General features: G+C 40.6%; 1 protein-coding gene across 2 annotated transcripts in view; it reads left to right on the top strand.

Moving 5' to 3' along the window:
• LOC127434048 (interleukin-11 receptor subunit alpha-like) overlaps positions 1 to 17,326 on the top strand; it is a 58,855-nt gene that overhangs the window by 21,417 nt on the left and 20,112 nt on the right. For both annotated transcript variants that reach the window (XM_051686494.1, XM_051686495.1), the window contains exon 2: positions 16,068 to 16,164. In XM_051686494.1, the coding sequence (XP_051542454.1) occupies positions 16,068 to 16,164 (97 nt within the window). The remainder of the gene's footprint in view (positions 1 to 16,067; positions 16,165 to 17,326) is intronic.

The raw sequence follows: 17,326 nt of genomic DNA, 5'->3' as shown, positions 1-17,326 counted from the left end.
AAACAATCCTCATCCCTTCTTTTAGACCACATCTTCTGTATCCATTTCCTCCCGGTGGATGTGGTCTCCGACAGAGGACCGCAGTTCATCTCTCATTTTTGAAGAGAGTTTTGCCGGCAGTTAGGGGCCTCCATTAGCCTGTCCTCGGGGTTCAATCGCCAGACTAATGGCTAGACCAAGCGGGCCAACCAGGACCTTGAACGTATGCTTTGTTGCCTGGCCTCTCAGAACCCTGCCTCCTGGAGTCGCCAGCTCTCTTGGATTGAGTATGCTCACAATACAAAAGACATGCAAAACATGCAAAGCTGTGGGTCCCCAGGAACAGGATTGAAAACCCCTGATCTATGGGTATGTCACTTTTTCTTTTAATCTAAACTCTGACTCTGCTTGTGCTTGCATGAATGAAGAGAATAACGAAAGCATAGAGGATCATCTGCCCGCATCAAGCATTGTACGCCCAAGTAAAACTGTAGAAAGGCATTTTAAAACTTCGTAGACTCAGGAGTTTGCTTGGGGCTCAGGTATGGTCACTTAACACAGAAAATGTTTTGTGACTTCTGCTCTAAAGCAGGCAAAGAAATACCTGGTTACATGGATTTCATAAGTGGAACTAATCATTTCAAGTAAGAGACAGCACAGCGAAAACACAGCGATAGTCAAAAGCATAAAAATGCTTGTGACCATGTCATTGCCAAAAGTACTCCCTGAGAAACATCATTAGCCCATGCAGTGACTTGTGCATGTGACAAATGCTGAGAAATAAAGAAAGGAGATTAAAATAAAATTCAACACAGCCTATATGATAGCACACGAGATACCGTTCACCAAATTTACCTCACAGGTCTTGCTAATGAAAAACCCCCCAGATTTGATGTGTTTAAAACATATGACAATGATACAGCATGTGCTGAGTTCATAGGATACATGCAGATGAAATCAATGAGCAGACACTTCAAGATGCTTAGGAAGCTAATTACTTATCTGTCATCACTGACTGTGTAACAGATGTGTCTGGCAGGGACAATGCCATTGTAGGGATCTCTGTTTGATTTGGTGGTGAGTCACTCTGTTATGTCGTGCTTCCTGCTTTCCCCACGTGTCTTTGTTTGTTTGTTATCCCACGTGTTCACAGTTTGGCGGGCTCGTCAACCCGATCTGTCACACCTCTTCCTTGTTTCCCTTCCCTTTTGTAACTCCCTCGTGTTTGCTGTCTTGTTCCATTTGTATTGTGACTTCCTATTTACTGTTTGGTCTCTATCGGGTTGTTTGCTCTTCCTGCTGTTTTGTTCCTGTGTTTTGTGTCTTTCTCCTAGTCGATTGCCTACTTACCTGGTTCCAGCAGTCATCTCGCCGTTCACCTTCACGTTCTGGTTTCTCCTCCATCCTTAACCATCGGCCGTGGACTTCACCTCTGCCCAGCCGCCTTCTGCTGAAATTTCAAGGGCAGAATTTCCCCTCAACCCCATGCCTCAGCTGCCACCTGTCTCCACTTTTCTCAGTGCTGTGTTTATGTTGCATTTTGCCTACATTTGGTTTTCATTAAAGCACTGATAATTATTTCTTGTTCTCTGGGTCCTCCTTGACTGGTTCCTACCATTACAATCTGGCCAGCATGGACCCCTCTGATCAACAGGATCTGATGGCAGTGGTATCACAGCAAGGAGTTCTGTGTCCTCGGCTCTTTTATCAGAGCCTCCGAAGCAGAGCCCATGCTGGCCGGTCGGATTCGCCTATCCGCGGAGGAAAGGTGACACTGTATCATGCTGGGGCTGTGCCTGTACTGTGGCAAATCTGGACACTTTTCCAACACATATCTGGTAAAAGCCGCCGCTCACCAGTAGAAGGGGGCTTACTGGTGAGCGTGATGTCTGTTGAATATGCCCCTAAACGTCACACTCTCCTCCCTGTCATGCTCAGCTAGAGGAGGGGCCAACATCACTGCTTGGTATTCATTGACTCCGGGACTGAGGGGAATTTCATCGAGTCCTTGCTGGCCATCCAGTGGGGTCTGCCCATCCAATCACTACCTTCTCCTCGGACAGCCAGCGACTTCAGTGAAAGACCGTTGGAGAGAATCTCCCAGGTCACGGCCTCAGTGAGTCTGCTTATTTTTGGCAGTCATGAGGAGGAGATTGAGCTTTACCTAATCAGGTCACTCTTTGCTCCAGTAGTGTTGGGGCACCCCTGGTTGGTAAAGCACAATCCTCAAATTTGTTGGGCGAAGGGCTCCATTTCTTCATGGAGTTCCTATTGCCTTGAGCATTGTCTGGGAGCAGCACCCTCTCCTGTCTTCTGTGTTTCAGGTTGAACTGGCAGAACTGACTGAGGTTCCGGCCAATTACCACAACCTGGCAGGGATGTTCAGCAAGTCCCGGGCCACATCTCTTCTGCCGCATTGCCTGTATGACTGTACGGTGGATCTGTTGCAAGGAACTTCTCCGCCATGGGGCCGACTTTAGTCCTTGTCTGGTCCCGAGCGGGGGGCCATGGATAAGTACATTGAGAAGTCTCTGTCAGCGGGGCTCATCCGCCCTTCCTAATTCCTGGCTGGTGCAGGTTTCTTCTTTGCAGGGAAGAAGGACGGTTCACTTCGCCCCTGCATCGATTATCGGGGGCTGAATGACATCACCATTAAAAACAGGTATCCTTTACCTTTGATGTCTTCAGCTTTCAAATTGTTGCAGGGGGCGACCGTTTTTTCAAAGTTGGATCTGTGCAACACCTACCATCTTGTGCGGATGAGGGAGGGGGATGAATGAAAGATGGCTTTCAACACACCTACGGGGCATTTTGAGTACTTAGTCATGCCCTTCGGCTTGACCAATGCCCCGGCCACCTTCCAGACCTTGGTGAATGACATGCTGCGATATATAGTCAATCAGTTTGTTTTTGTGTCCCTGGACGGCATACTAATCTACTCTCAGTCTCTCTAGGAGCACACCCAGCACATCCGCCAGGTTCTCCAGAGGCTCTTCGAGAACCAGCTATACATTAAGGTGGAGAAGTGTCAGTTCCACGCACAGTCAGTTCCATTCCTGGGGTTTGTTGTCTCCTCCGAGGGGATTCGCGTGGATCCTGGCAAGGTAAGGGCTTTTTCCAGTTGGCCAATCCATGATTCCCGCAAGGCCCTGCAGAGGTTTCTGGGATTCACCAACTTTTAGACACTATTAAAAACTACAGCCAGGTTGCTGCTCCTCTGACGGATCTAACCTCCACCAAGAAATCGTTTCTGTGGTAGGCCCATTCCTAGGGGGCCTTTGATCCTAGTTTACTTTGGTGCTTATTCTCATTTTCCCTGACCTGTCTCGTCATTTTGTGGTGGAGGTTGATGCTTCAGAGGTAGGCGTCGAAGCATTCCTTTGACAACAGTCTCCTTCAGATGCTTTGACCCTGTGCCTTTTTCTCTCACCGTCTCTTGCAGGCTGAACAGAACTATAACATTGGCAATCGGGAACTATTGGCAGTTAAGCTGGCCTTGGAGGTGTGGTGCCACTGGTTGGAGGGAGACAAGGAAAAATTTGTGGTCTGGACGGACCATAAGAACCTGGAGTTCATTCAATCGGCTAAAAGGCTGAACTCCCGGCAGGCCCACTGGGGACTTTTCTTTGGGTGGTTTGATTTTCCATCTTGTACCATCCAGGCTCCAAAAATACTAAGCCCGACATGCTCTCTTGGGTGTTTTCGAGGTCCGAGTGTCTGGTCTGCCCCGACCCCATCGACCCTCCCACTCAGGTGGTGGCGGCGGTCTCGTGGCAGATAAAGGCTCGGATTAAGAGCGCGCTCAGGATGGCGCCCGCTCAAACGGGGTGTCCGGGGGGTTTGTTGTTTGTTCCTGAGTCCGTCCAATCACCGGTTCTCCAGTGGAGCCATTCCTCCAATATTGCCTGTCATCTGTGAGTCAGGCGTACATTGGTGCTAGTGCTTCAGAATTTCTGGTGGCTGACAATGTCTAGAGATGTCCGTTGGTTCGTGTTGGTCTTTTCGGTCTGTGCTCAGAACAAGTTCTCCAGTCGCCCCCTGATGCCCTCCTCCAGCCTCTTCCCATCCCCTCCAGTCCCTGGTCCCACATCGCCCTAGACTTTGTTACTGGTCTTCCCCCTTCCCTGGGCAATAACTTGGTGTTAATGGTGGTGTACCGTTTCTCCAAGGCTGCCCATTTCATTCCCCTCCCCAAACTTCCCTCTGCCCGAGAGACAGCTTCTGCTGTCGTGGACCACGTCTTCTGTGTCCATTTCCTCCCGGTGGATGTGGTCTCCGACAGAGGACCGCAGTTCATCTCTCATTTTTGAAGAGAGTTTTGCCGGCAGTTAGGGGCCTCCATTAGCCTGTCCTCGGGGTTCAATCCCCAGACTAATGGCTAGACCAAGCGGGCCAACCAGGACCATGAACGGATGCTTTGTTGCCTGGCCTCTCAGAACCCTGCCTCCTGGAGTCGCCAGCTCTCTTGGATTGAGTATGCTCACAATACAAAAGACATACAAAACATGCAGAGCTGTGGGTCCCCAGGAACAGGATTGAAAACCCTGATCTACGGGTATGTCACTTTTTCAGTCTTGTCTGAGTTACCAGCCTCCTTTCATTCTCTTCCCAGGAACCGGACGCTGCTGTTCCCTCTGCTGTGGCATTCATTAGACATTGTTGCCGGACCTGGGCATGGGCTCAGAGGTCTCTACTCCAGACGAGGGACTACACCAAGGCCCATGCCGATTGTCGCCACTCGGCTCCACCTATTTATGTCACGGGTCAAAGAGTATGGTTGTCCACCAAGGACCTTCATTTGACCTCTTCCCCATCTCTAAAGTCTTGAGTTTGGTGGTGGTGTGGTTCAAACTTCCTCCTTCCCTGGGTAGAGTCCATCCAGTCTTCCATGTCTCCTGGATAAAGCCTGTGATCCGTGTCCTCCTGCACCCCCCCCCCCCCGCTCCTACCCATCCCTTTTTGGTTGACAGTGCCCCTGCTTTCACAGTCTGGTGACTGTTGGACATCCGGCAGAGGAAATGGGGTTTCCAATACCTGGTCGACTGGAAGGGCTATGGTCCTGAGAAGAGGTGTTGGATCACGGCCCAGAACATTCTGGATCCATTCCTCTTTGATAGTTTCAGGTGGCACTCCTTAGGGGGGAGGTAATGTTAGGATCTCTGTTTGACCTGGTGGTGAGTCACTCTGTTATGTTGTGCTTCCCGCTTTCCCTAAGTGTCTTTGTTTGTTTGTTTGTTATCCTGCGTGTTCACAGTTTGGTGGGCTTGTTAACCCATGGAATGCCCATGGAATACTAGGCAAAAAATATTTGTTTGGTAATGCTAACCAAATTTGTAAAAAATGGTGGCAGGATAAGCTTACAGGCTTTGGAGCAGATGGGGCCAGTGTAAACATGGGTGCCTCAGGTGGAGTAGGTGCGCTCCTTAGAGGAGACATAGGAGAACATATTCTCTAATTTCACTGTTTGCCACACAGACTGGAATTAGTGATGTTGGACATTCAGAAGTCTCTTCCAATGATTAAAAAATCTATGACTTGCTACATCTGGTATGGAAACATACCTTTCAGCCCCAAAAGCAAGCGCAAGTTGAAAGCCATCGGTATGGAGTTAGGCTGCACTATACGAACACCTTCAGCTTTGAAGACCCAGTGCTGGTTGCCTCACATTTACAGGGCCCTTTATGTTTTTTTGATGTCAGATCATACAACAGGGCAGGGTCAATATACAGCTGTGCACCACCATATGGAGCACGTTGCTGCATCATCCAAAAACATTGATATAAAAGGAAGAGCAAAACACGTTGCACAACAAATGGACAATTTGACTTTCATGGCATTCTGTCACTTTCTCCATGACCTGTTTGCAGAACTCTCCAAGTTGAGTGTTGTGCTCCAGAAGAAAACACTCATTCTTCCTCAAGCTGTGGCAGCTATTGACACGTGTTGTAGCAATCAAGATCTTGAAGGATAAACCACTGAGAAATGTAAAGTTGGAGGAATTTATCCACCACACAAGACTATATTCAACTGCTCAACATGAAAATGTGGTTCAGCAGGAGAAAGCACAGAGAGATAAACAGACAGAGAGACAAGTAACTAAAATACAGAAAAAGATAGCAGCTACTGACTACACAGGCATTACATTTCAAAACAATCAACTTAAGGGCTCTAGTCTTTCAAGCTTCAAAGATGAACTACAACACCACAATGAAAAAACTGTAGACATTGTAGTTAAGGAACTAGAAAAGCTATTTGAAATGATGAGAGAAAACACACAGCAAGTACAAAGGGGAAAGAGATAATTAGATGCTTCTCAGGCTTTTGACATTATTCATGGCCTGATGATGTTACCACTTTTAGAGAAAGTGAGATTGACACACTGTTAAAATGGTATTAAGACATCTTGCTGAAGAATGAGTGTGACGTGAATGCTGTACAGACAGAATGGAGATTGCTGAAAACTCTGTTTAAAAGACAGTTTGCTGACAAGTCCTATAGCAGTTTGTGGGAAGTCCTATTGACAAAAGAGCCCTACTGCTCAGATTTCAAGAATGTTTTGCATCTAGTTGAGATAATGCTTGTTCTACCAATTTCAATGGCTCAGTATGAATGTGGCTTTTCAGCCCAAAACAGAATAAAGTCCAAAGTCCGCAGTTCACTCCATGTCTCAACCTTGGAGGATTTAATCAGGATCAGCACAGAGGGACCATCGCTTGAACAGTTTGATCCTGAACCATGTGTGAAACGCTGTCTCACTGCAACAAAAAAAAAAAAAAAAAGAGGAAAAGACCAAACTACACTGGATGTCACTGACTAATAATAGTCAGTGACACTGGCTCAGAGTCTGAATCAGAGTAAAGAACATTTCTTTATGACTGTATGTTGTTCTCAAGTTGGAAAAGCGATTTGGTTCCCACTGTTGGTGGTAAACATTGATGATTGAAAATCAGTTCCCAGGACATCGTAAAGAATCAGATGCTGGAAAAAGGAGGGCAGATGACAGTAAGACAAAATGTAAGTGTTTGAAAGCATAATGTTTTATTATTTGGCACTTAATAAAATTTTGGCGCCTATTTTTATTTTTTTAGGAGCCCTGACATGAGGGCTCTATGATCAGTCAGTGTTTTGGAAGGTTATCCATGCACATGTGTGTTTGTGTTCCAGGACCTTATAGTTCCCATTAATCCTGACATTTGCCCATGCATTACGGTCATAATTTTTCATTTTTACTTATGCTTGAATATGCAAACTCCACATCTGGTTGGCATATGTGCCGCAGTTATGTGTGTTTTGGCATTGAATATTCAAATATAAAAACATGTGGTCGGAAAAGTCCTCCAAAGCCATCAAATTTTCATATATGCTCATCTTAGGAACATTTGGTACCACTATGCAATGTGTCTTGTAATGAAAAATAAACAGAAATATTTAAAAAAATATATATTGTATTGCGTAAAACAAGTACTACCATTATAGTAGTGCAAATGTATTGTTAAAAAAACAGTAAATATGCAAAGCCAAGTGCTAAACATTTATGATTTATGTCACTACTGTAAATTTGTCACTAGTTTTAAAATATTAATATTGTAATGTACTGTATATGTGTGTGTGTGTGTGTGTGTGTGTGTGTGTGTGTGTGTGTGTGTGTGTGTGTGTGTGTGTTTTTTTTTTTTTTTTTTCCCAAAGGCAATTAAATGTCTGTGAGCTCTATAGCTCATATTGTTGGGAAACATTCAAGGGTGTTATGTACAGAGGAGCTGTTTTTAACATGGATTAACTGCTCTATGTTTATCTTTACCAGATGCTCCGTCGTTCTGGAGTGTTAGAGCTAGTCAAACGGCTATAGACACCACACTAAATAAAATATAAAGATGTTTGCCCCTGATATATAATTTACAACTGGCCTATGGTCAACATTTAGCCCTAGTGTTTTGCGCTGTGGGTTTCTCATGTTGAAGGTAGAAAGGGCTTGTGTGGAGAGACATTTTTGCGGTTAAAATAAAGTTGGAGCATTCCGTTGGGTGGGGGTTGATGAAGCCGGAATTATAACTTTGCCCCTCTTGGCTCTGTCACAAGGAACCGCAGGTGCATCCACTTTGTAAGAGGTTAAAAAAAAAAAAGAAAAAAGATTTGTGGAAGAAGAAATGCTGCTATATTGGAAAGATCCCTATCTACATTAAAATACTAATAACTATGGGGAAACAAGTCATGCAGTATCTAGATGCATAAACCCATTTTTATACATACAGTATTTATACAAAAAAAAAAAAAAAATGGCAATATTGATCACTGACAAATAAGGCTGTCCATTGTGATAAAAATTTGAAATATTTAAAAAATCTAGTTTAAAACACACGTCAAGTTCTTAGGAAATGTCATCTTTGTGTCCAATTCAGTTTCATAAATCATTGCCTACACATTCGATGCAAACTGAGAATTTTAATAGAAATTTGACTAATCAAAATGTATCGCAATTACAATATCAAAGGAAATAATTAACAATTATCGTTTTTGTTATAATCATGCAGCCCGAGCCAGTACTGGAAATGCATATTGGAACTTAGTTGGCCAGTTTTTAAGTTAGAATTCATTACCAATTTTACTATCTTATTGTAAAAAAATAGGGTGGGACTTTATCCATTGGGAATTAATTGGATTGTGCGTACCAGATTGAAGTCAGACCTGAATGCAAGTTTGCAGTGCATTGTGACTTTTTGATCAGGACATGCAGGATGAGGATCATCTTGACATATCCCAATGGTAACGCTTTTTTAAAAAATCTATTGTTGTTTACTGTCATTACAGCAACTTTTATTACATTGACATTAACCAGTTGTAATTACCTGCAGCCTTGTGCCTAAAGCCCAATCTTAACTTCTTTGTCTAATATTGCTTTATCATCAGATATCCAACACACTCTCATGGCGAAATCGTCAAATTTGGCTAATTCGCATGATATCGTGCGACTGCACTCGTTTTAATTCCCACGACTTTTACTACAGCCAATGACGTCACTGGACATCGTTTACATAAAATACATGACAATTACTTGCTTCTGTCATACACAACAGCTTCCTATCATGTTTACACACTCTACTGAATGGTTAAGTTTAGATAAGGGGTTTGGGTAAGGGCATAATATTAATAAGCATGTCCTTAACACCTCGTGCGCGAAACTCGCGCTTCCGCATTGGACATCCGGGAGTTTATGCGAACAAAATCGTGCGACATCACACGAAATAGCCACCTCGTAAATTATGTACGACTTTTCATGAGATCGGGTTGAGATATCTGTATCGAACGAAACTTCTCAATGAAACAAGTATATGATTTTGTACTCTCTGGGTCTTTACGTTCAAATACTTTTATTATAATCCAAAAGATTTAATTGGTTTTTAAGTGCACTGGACCTGGCCCTTATACACTGATAAAGCTGACTTCCAAATTAGTAGAAATGAGACCGTTACTCTTGTAGATGCTGGTTGATAACATGCAGAAGGTCTTTATGGAATGTGAGAGGGGCTGCACCTCTCTGATGAATTTGACAGTCTCTTGAGAGTGGAGAATATGGAGGTCATCCAGTTAACAAACTATATCAAGTAAGAGCTGGCCACTGCTGGCTGGGGATACATACGTTGCACGTTGGTGTCTGTAAAATTTGCATTATGTGACTTTTAAGGGATTATTAGCCATTTTCAGACTAATAGTGAGGCTTTATAACTTTTGCTGTAAAACTGATGAGTAAAAATGCGTTACAACTCCAGTATGTGGTTTTGAGAAGTCAAACTCTTCAGACATATTCTGATGGAGTGAGGAAAATTCTCATATTCCCAATTCCCAAAAGTTGTCCGAAAATAATGATGTCTAAACCACATGGAAATTAACAGTGTTTTTAACCATTCTGTCAGTTTTAGACCTTTTTTTTCCCAGAAACACAAATACTGTGGAAAATTGATAAACTGGTAATTATATGTGTCATTTTGACAAAAATATTCATCTCCCGGCAATATTATACATAATCCTTTGTAATTACTCAGTTACTGGTTGAAGTTCCCAAGAATGTTGACAAACTGCTGAGTGTTCCCTATTCGTCATCGTAATAGGGCCTCTTTGATTTAAGAAATGCACACAATCCTAAAATGCTTTAGGAGATTCTCCATAGAGTATTGTAGAGAAGGAGAAGGTTTGGGAAAATAAATTTTCTCTTAATTATTGTTTTTAAATTTGTTTTGGAATAAACATAATGCAACTCAACTGAGGTAGATAGCTCAGTGGGATGGTAACTGAATGGCTGTTGGTTTATACTTCACAAGGGTTGATTCATCACCATTTGTTCCTTGATCAAAACAGGTAGAGGAATACTTAACCCAAAAATGAAAATTCTGTCATAATTTACTCACCCTTATCTTGTTCCAAACCAGTTGCATGTTCATGAGCACTATGGGACAGGCTCATTCACAGTGGCTTGCATGTTCACGTAAGAACTGGTCTTGTTTAATGCTAAAAACAATGCTAGTTGTCACATGAATACTTTTGCAACTGAACTCCTCGCATACACTCGCAAAGGACGTTAAGATTTTCAGCAGAAAAATTACTGAAATTTTGTATGCCTTCAGAAAACGTAAAATGACAAACATGTCGCATGGACTACTTTTATTATGTTTTGGGTCCCAATTTAAATTTGAAAGCAAGGCAAAATCCACTGCCATCGTATTGTCATATGGGTTTGGAACTACATGGATGAGTACTTTAAGTAAACTATGAATTTACATTTTTCAACGAACTATTCCTGTAATTTAGCATGAAATCAAAATTGACCCAATTTACTTAGGTAGAGGTGAATTGTGTAATTTTTCTTATGTTAAAAAACATTCTCCTAATCCAGCTTAATATGCAGAAACAACTTGAAGTTAACCATTTGTAGTTTGATTCCCCTGAAAAGTCTAAGCGGATGCCTCTATTGGAGCAAAATTATTATTCCCTTCCTGCCAGTGGGCCTGTGAGAAACAAACATTGTTAAAATATTAAGGACTACAGTCTTGACCAACACAAAATAGGTATTGTTTGAAAGCTTAGAAGCTCTACTTTATAATGCATGTAGGCATTATGACCAAAACTGAACAAGTGCTTTGAAATTTGCAGACAATGCAGAAGTGTTCCGTGTTGATAATATATGAAAAAACTTTAACTGTACATATTATTGTAATCAGTAAAAACATCAATCTAATCAAATAGCCATGTGTCATGCTGTTGGAAAGCTCTCAAAGCGTAAACAACCAGCCTATATGTTTTACTCACAGACAAAAACATAGTGAGTAATAGCTAAGTATGTGTTTTGATATGTGTGTTTCATGTAAACAGGTGTTGCTTAATTGCTTATAACTTCACAAAAAATAAACAGAACATAAAATGTCACATACATTACTTAGAGGAGGTGATTATCTTTCAAATGAACCCACACACAAGGTAATCGGATGCATAGATCATTAGATAATTGACACGAAGCACAATGTGCACACAGCATCTGGCTATCTGGCATCTTGAAATTTGGCTGAAAACACGTAAGCTTTCCTGGATCAGATGATGTCACTGGAAATGATGCAGCGTCATGGAATGCTAAACCAATCAAATTGGGTTCAGATCAGTGCAAAAATCACATTTGGACAGAGAGACATGTGATTGGTCACTGTTACCTATGGCCACCAGGAGATGGTGCCAAATACATGACACAGACTCGATGACTCAAATGGCACAGAATGAAACTCATTCTGTGGAATCTCATTACTAAAATCATGTCTGCATGCTATGCAAACCTTTAGTCATTGTTGTGTTTGCATGTGAAATTAGTTATTTTGTACAGTTATTATGTTTTTATTTGTTTGGAGAGGCTTCTGGACACTTGGAGAACATGTTGTACACTAGGATAAATTATGTTTGTAATGCTATAACTTTTAATTGCTTTATTGAATCAACACAAAATTTTACTCAGTGACAGTCGACATTTTTGGAGCCACCTTATTTACACCCAGAGATATATAATGTCAAATCAGAAAAATATGAAAAAAAGTACATTTCAAGTTTTTTTTTGCGATTTTACAGCAGTTCTTAGGCTGAGAGTCTCAGAATTTATCATAATCTATATCATTAAAACAAAGTTTTCTTTACAATGATACCATTGTTTTTTGGTATGACACTGAAACAGGAACTCTTTAAAAACACCTTCAGAGCTTAAAGGTTTAATCCTTTTTATTTTACCATCCTATGAATGATTAAATAGTTGGTTTCATTTTATTCCTTTTGCACTGCTCTCTGTGACCCTATCAGAACAGAAATGCAACCTATTTTTGGGTCACGACTCACCAGTTTAGAACCACTGATGTAAACTATTGTTCTAACTTCTATGTGCTTTACATATGCCTACTACATTGTTTTTGTCATTAAATATCCTCCTTCACTTAGTAATGCATCATATTATAGAAGTAAAATGGGTTGTGAACACCATTTATGTTGTCTTAAACCTCAGGTTACACCTGAACTGTACCTGAAATGTACTGTTAGTCACTTCAACTAGCATCAACTAATTTATTAGACAAAAAAATGTATACATAGCAGAAAAGAGGTGTTTTTGGTCCCTGGTTCTCACGGCCCAGCTTTTAAAAGTTGTCTTTTGTTGGTTTGTTTTGCTTCTGTGGATATCACCTGCATGTGGTGGTGTGCTAGTACACTGTGGTTTCATCACGTCATATGGCCAAACGGACAGTGGATTATATATTACAATGTGAGTCATCAGCTCAATGTGTTTCAGGTAGCTGTATATCATTTTATCAACAAATGTTCTTTTTAGAGCTCTATCCAAAGAAGACCTTCACATTTGGGAATGTGATGTCCTAAGTCAAAATAATAATTTTGTGTATCATTTATAGTGATTTTTATAGCGTGTGCTGTAACTTTATGAAAAACCATTCATCGTTTAAAGTTTCTAAGCCTAATTTCCTCAGTTTCCCCTGATGGTTTGTGACTTAGTTGTTTACCGATGGACTAAACTTTCACTTTCTTTGGGAATACTTCTTTGTTGTTGATGAATTAATGAATGAAACCCACTCCAGTCTTGCTGTGAGTTTTGTTGACTTCAGCTGTTGGAATGTAAAGATATTTCCTGCATTTACCTCGCTGTGCCTCAGGCTACAGAAGCGTCAGTTTGTCATAAACAAAATTGTAGACAGGCAGATCTCAGTCACACAAATGACAGATGTCTCCTGTCAGTTATTTGTTTTCAATGTTTACAGTGTTTATACATGGCTCTTCAAGACCATATTTCAGATAGCAGACATGAGTAATGTTTTTTTTACTGTAGCACATAGCACAGAATGCCCTCAAATGTCAAAGTAAATGTACTTAAAGAAAAAAAACATTGAATTGCCCATGAACATGCCAATGCCAATACGTCACATGAGAGACCGTTTGACCTCAGCCCTCTCGTGAACGCACAAACTGCTGCTTACCAGACACGATGATTTATAGTTAAAAAGTACTTAAATATTGATCTTTTTCACACCAAAAGCGATCATATCGCTTTATACGACATTAATTTACCCACTGGAGTTGTATGGATGACGTTAATGCTGATTGTCTGTGCTTTTTGAAGCATCAAAAATCATGTTACCATCCACATGCATTATAAGGACCTACTGAGCTGAGATATTTTTTCTATTTTTCTTCAAATGTGTTCTGCTGAAGAAAGGAAGTCATATACATCTGGGATGGCATGAGGGTGAGTAAATTTTTGGGTGAACTATCCCTTTAATTCAACAAAACCTTCCTCTCTAGCCTACCCAAAACCTTAAACCTAAACATAACCTATAGTGTCATTAAAGCAAATGTGAGATGTGAAACACATTTGCTGAAGAAACCACATAATTTTTTGGTGCTCCTTTTACACTTGCGTCTGTCTCATAAATAGACTTGTATGCTCTTCAGGACTCGAACCCAGGTCCTTTACATTGCAAGTGCAACTCTCAATCAGTTGAGCTACTGCATGAGTTGATCATCTCCAAGAGGCTTGTATATGTTGTTGGTTATGTAATGCAAACATTAAAATGTATGGTCTTACAAGTCATGCGCTATAATTAAAGTGTTTGGATGTCATAAAATAGCATTGTGCGAGGAACAGGGTGAAAAGTGTTTATGAACCGATAATCTGCCATTTTACTCGTGATTTGTGTGAATGGGAATAAAAGTCATTGTTGTAGTAGTGCATGTAGTGTTCATTTCACTAGGAATGAATGCGGCAATACACGTAAAACAAGCCACTTAAAAACTATTTTGCAAACATGTAGGTATAGTAATGTGATTCTCCAAGATCAGGTTGTCCTGTGGTATTGCTATAAGACCCAGACACCCAACACAGTATGAAAATTGTTTATCATGCAGAAGTAGACATAAAAATCTCCTAAAATTCAAACTTACCTCCTAGGCCCAACAACAATATTCCAAATTATTGACATGATTGATGACAGAGATTGATTGGAAGCTCAGAACTTTTTTGTTTAATTCCCTTTTTCTCCCACAATTCCTAATGCTCTCCAATTCCTCGTGGTGGTACAGTTACTCGCCTTAATCCAGGTGGCGGAGGATGAATCTCAGCTTCTGAGAGCGTAAGCCATAGCCGTAGCAAGTGTGGAGGTTTACGCTATCTACGCACAACTCACCACGTGCCCCAGTGAGAGCGAAAACCATCATATAGTGACCACAAGGAAGATAACCCATGTTGCTCTACCCACTCTAGCAACCGGGCCAATTGGTTGCTTAGGAAGCCTAGCTGGTGTCACTCATTTTACCATGGATTCGAACTCATGACTCCAGTGGTAGTAGTCACATCTTTGCTCACTGAGCTACCCAGGCCCCCTTTGAAGCTCAGAATTCAACAACAAATGACATGTGAAATGTTTCTTGCCTTTTAAAATTTGATAGGCATATTCATTTTCTTATTTTAACTGTGCATGATTATATGGTCAGTTGCATTTTATTATTTGCATTTACACGTAGCTATGGTTTTTCCACTGCTATCTGCAACCCTATCAGACAGGTTTGGGTAAAAATATCGATTTCCCGTTGCATCACGATCTTCATTTAAACAATCTCGATACTGATTCTTAAATCCCAAGATTGATCTGTTTACTCTTACTTTATGCGCAACCTTCCGCTACAATGAGAGGAAATCACTCGCATTTGCAACCAAATTTTGCGCTGTGTGACTAAAAATGTATATATTTGGCATGTGGCTGGTAAATGTTCAGATTTCACTCACCAGTGATTGTGTAGTATAGTGGTGGAGTATTCAGCATTGCGATCCTTTCACTGCGTTTTGAGAGTAACAGTTGTTCCATGTGTGTCAAAATACGCGATCCATGCAACCGATTTGTCAATGAATAATGTATCTTTTAATACCCTTTCTGTTCTCCCCAGTCAGTTGTTGATAAAAAAATTTAATTTATTTCTTATCATAGCACAGATGAGATAAACCCATTCAAGTCTCTCTCGATAACATGCGCTCATTTAAAGACACGGTTTATAGAAACGCTGGGTCTCCTTAAAGAGACGGTTTTAGCATGTGTTCAACAAATAAATGTAAATACCTGTAAATAGTACAAATTATGCAATTAAACAATAAACAGAATAACAAAATGTAATATATGCATTGTAATATCGTATTTATTGATTAATTTACATTTATTTGTTCATTTTTAAAAAGCTAAATGTGACCACATGATGAAAAACGAATCAAATATAATTAGTAAAATGTATATCTTCATAATGTACCTAGTTAGAAGGTCCCCTATATAATTAACAGCATTCGCTGGGAGAGAATTTATTTAATATGCAAAAGGGACATTATAACTGAAAGATACACATATTAATCTATATCGAATCGGAATCAAATTGAATCGAGAGCTTGCGAATCGAAATCGAATCGAATCAGTACCCAGCCCTACTATCAGAACTGATTTGCCACCCATTTTCGGGTCACAACCCACCAGTCTAGAACCACTTATCTAAACTGTTATTTTGGTTTTGTTTGTGCTTTACAGATGCCTGGTTTAGTGTCCTGCCCTGCCAGTCAACTAGTCTTTGGAATCATCATTCTCTCCTCTGTCTGCATCAAGTCAGAGATATGGACCAATGAAGGTACGCTGTTTCGAAAGTTGAAAAATTACAACATGATTAATTTTTTGGAATAATTGTCCTCTGTAACACTACTTTTAGTCAACTTGAATTTGTTTGTTTAATTTTACATTTTAAATATCCAAAATACACAAATCAGCTATGTTCTTTTTAATAGTAGACATGAAAATGGTTTTAACTAGTGACAATATTAATTTCAGATAACCTGAAAAGGATTGTAGATAAATTGAATAGTAATTAACGATGTTAAAAGCTTTTCTTAGTTATATTACGTTATAAAGGCTTTTCTAAAAAATATGTTTTATTAATTATAATCACGTTATCAATATCTGAAATTTGAAAGTGAAAATGTTATTGTAGATATCTACATTTCATATCCTGCACGTGATTAAATGTCAAAAGGGCTTGCGATAAAACAACAGCGTAGATAAAGTTAGCAAACGTATTTCGTATTTGATCGCTTTTATTTGAGATCTAGAACTTCAGGACACAAAAGAAATGTTTACATCAGCAATATTGTTGCCAGCATTTACATATGTAACTCCTCAAATGTCTCTGTAGCATGTCTTGGTTTAGACAAAGCATGTCAAATTAACTGGTCACGTTTTCTATCAGATTTCTGTCACACTAAAAGACTACCCCAAAAAGCCAAAAGATTTACTGTGCTTAAAATGCTGTTTTAATCCAAACCAGGAACGTAGCCATGGTCTTCTTTTGTAGAACAATAAACATCTCTGTTTAGAATTCAAGTTGAGCCCAGTCTCCATTGCGCTGCATATGGATTGTACAATTAATGCAAGCAAGTACAGTGTGGTGTGTGTGCGTGTGTGTTATGGCTGCAGTTTTGCTAGCTGGAGAGGGAGAAATCTGAGAAATGTGGTGGGTTTTCAAATAATATGCTTTTGCCAATATTTCCTGAAAGCAGACATTGAGCACGACCATTTCTGGAGTGCAGTTAGACCCTGGGCACTGGAGGAGTGCCACTCCCAGTGTATATGACTGTGTGTATGTGTGTGTGTGTGCCCCTCTTTGTTTAACACTTGGCAGTAAATGCCTGTTATTCTGTCCTGATATAAATACTGAAATCTGACAAGGCAGAAAAGCATAGGAACTTAAACACCCTGATTCTGCATCTCTTTGCCATAGAATCCCTGTAGGGCCTATT

This window comes from Myxocyprinus asiaticus, chromosome 43 (genome assembly GCF_019703515.2).
Source record: "Myxocyprinus asiaticus isolate MX2 ecotype Aquarium Trade chromosome 43, UBuf_Myxa_2, whole genome shotgun sequence".
Taxonomy (NCBI): domain Eukaryota; kingdom Metazoa; phylum Chordata; class Actinopteri; order Cypriniformes; family Catostomidae; genus Myxocyprinus; species Myxocyprinus asiaticus.
This window is presented reverse-complemented; position numbering and strand designations above follow the sequence as displayed.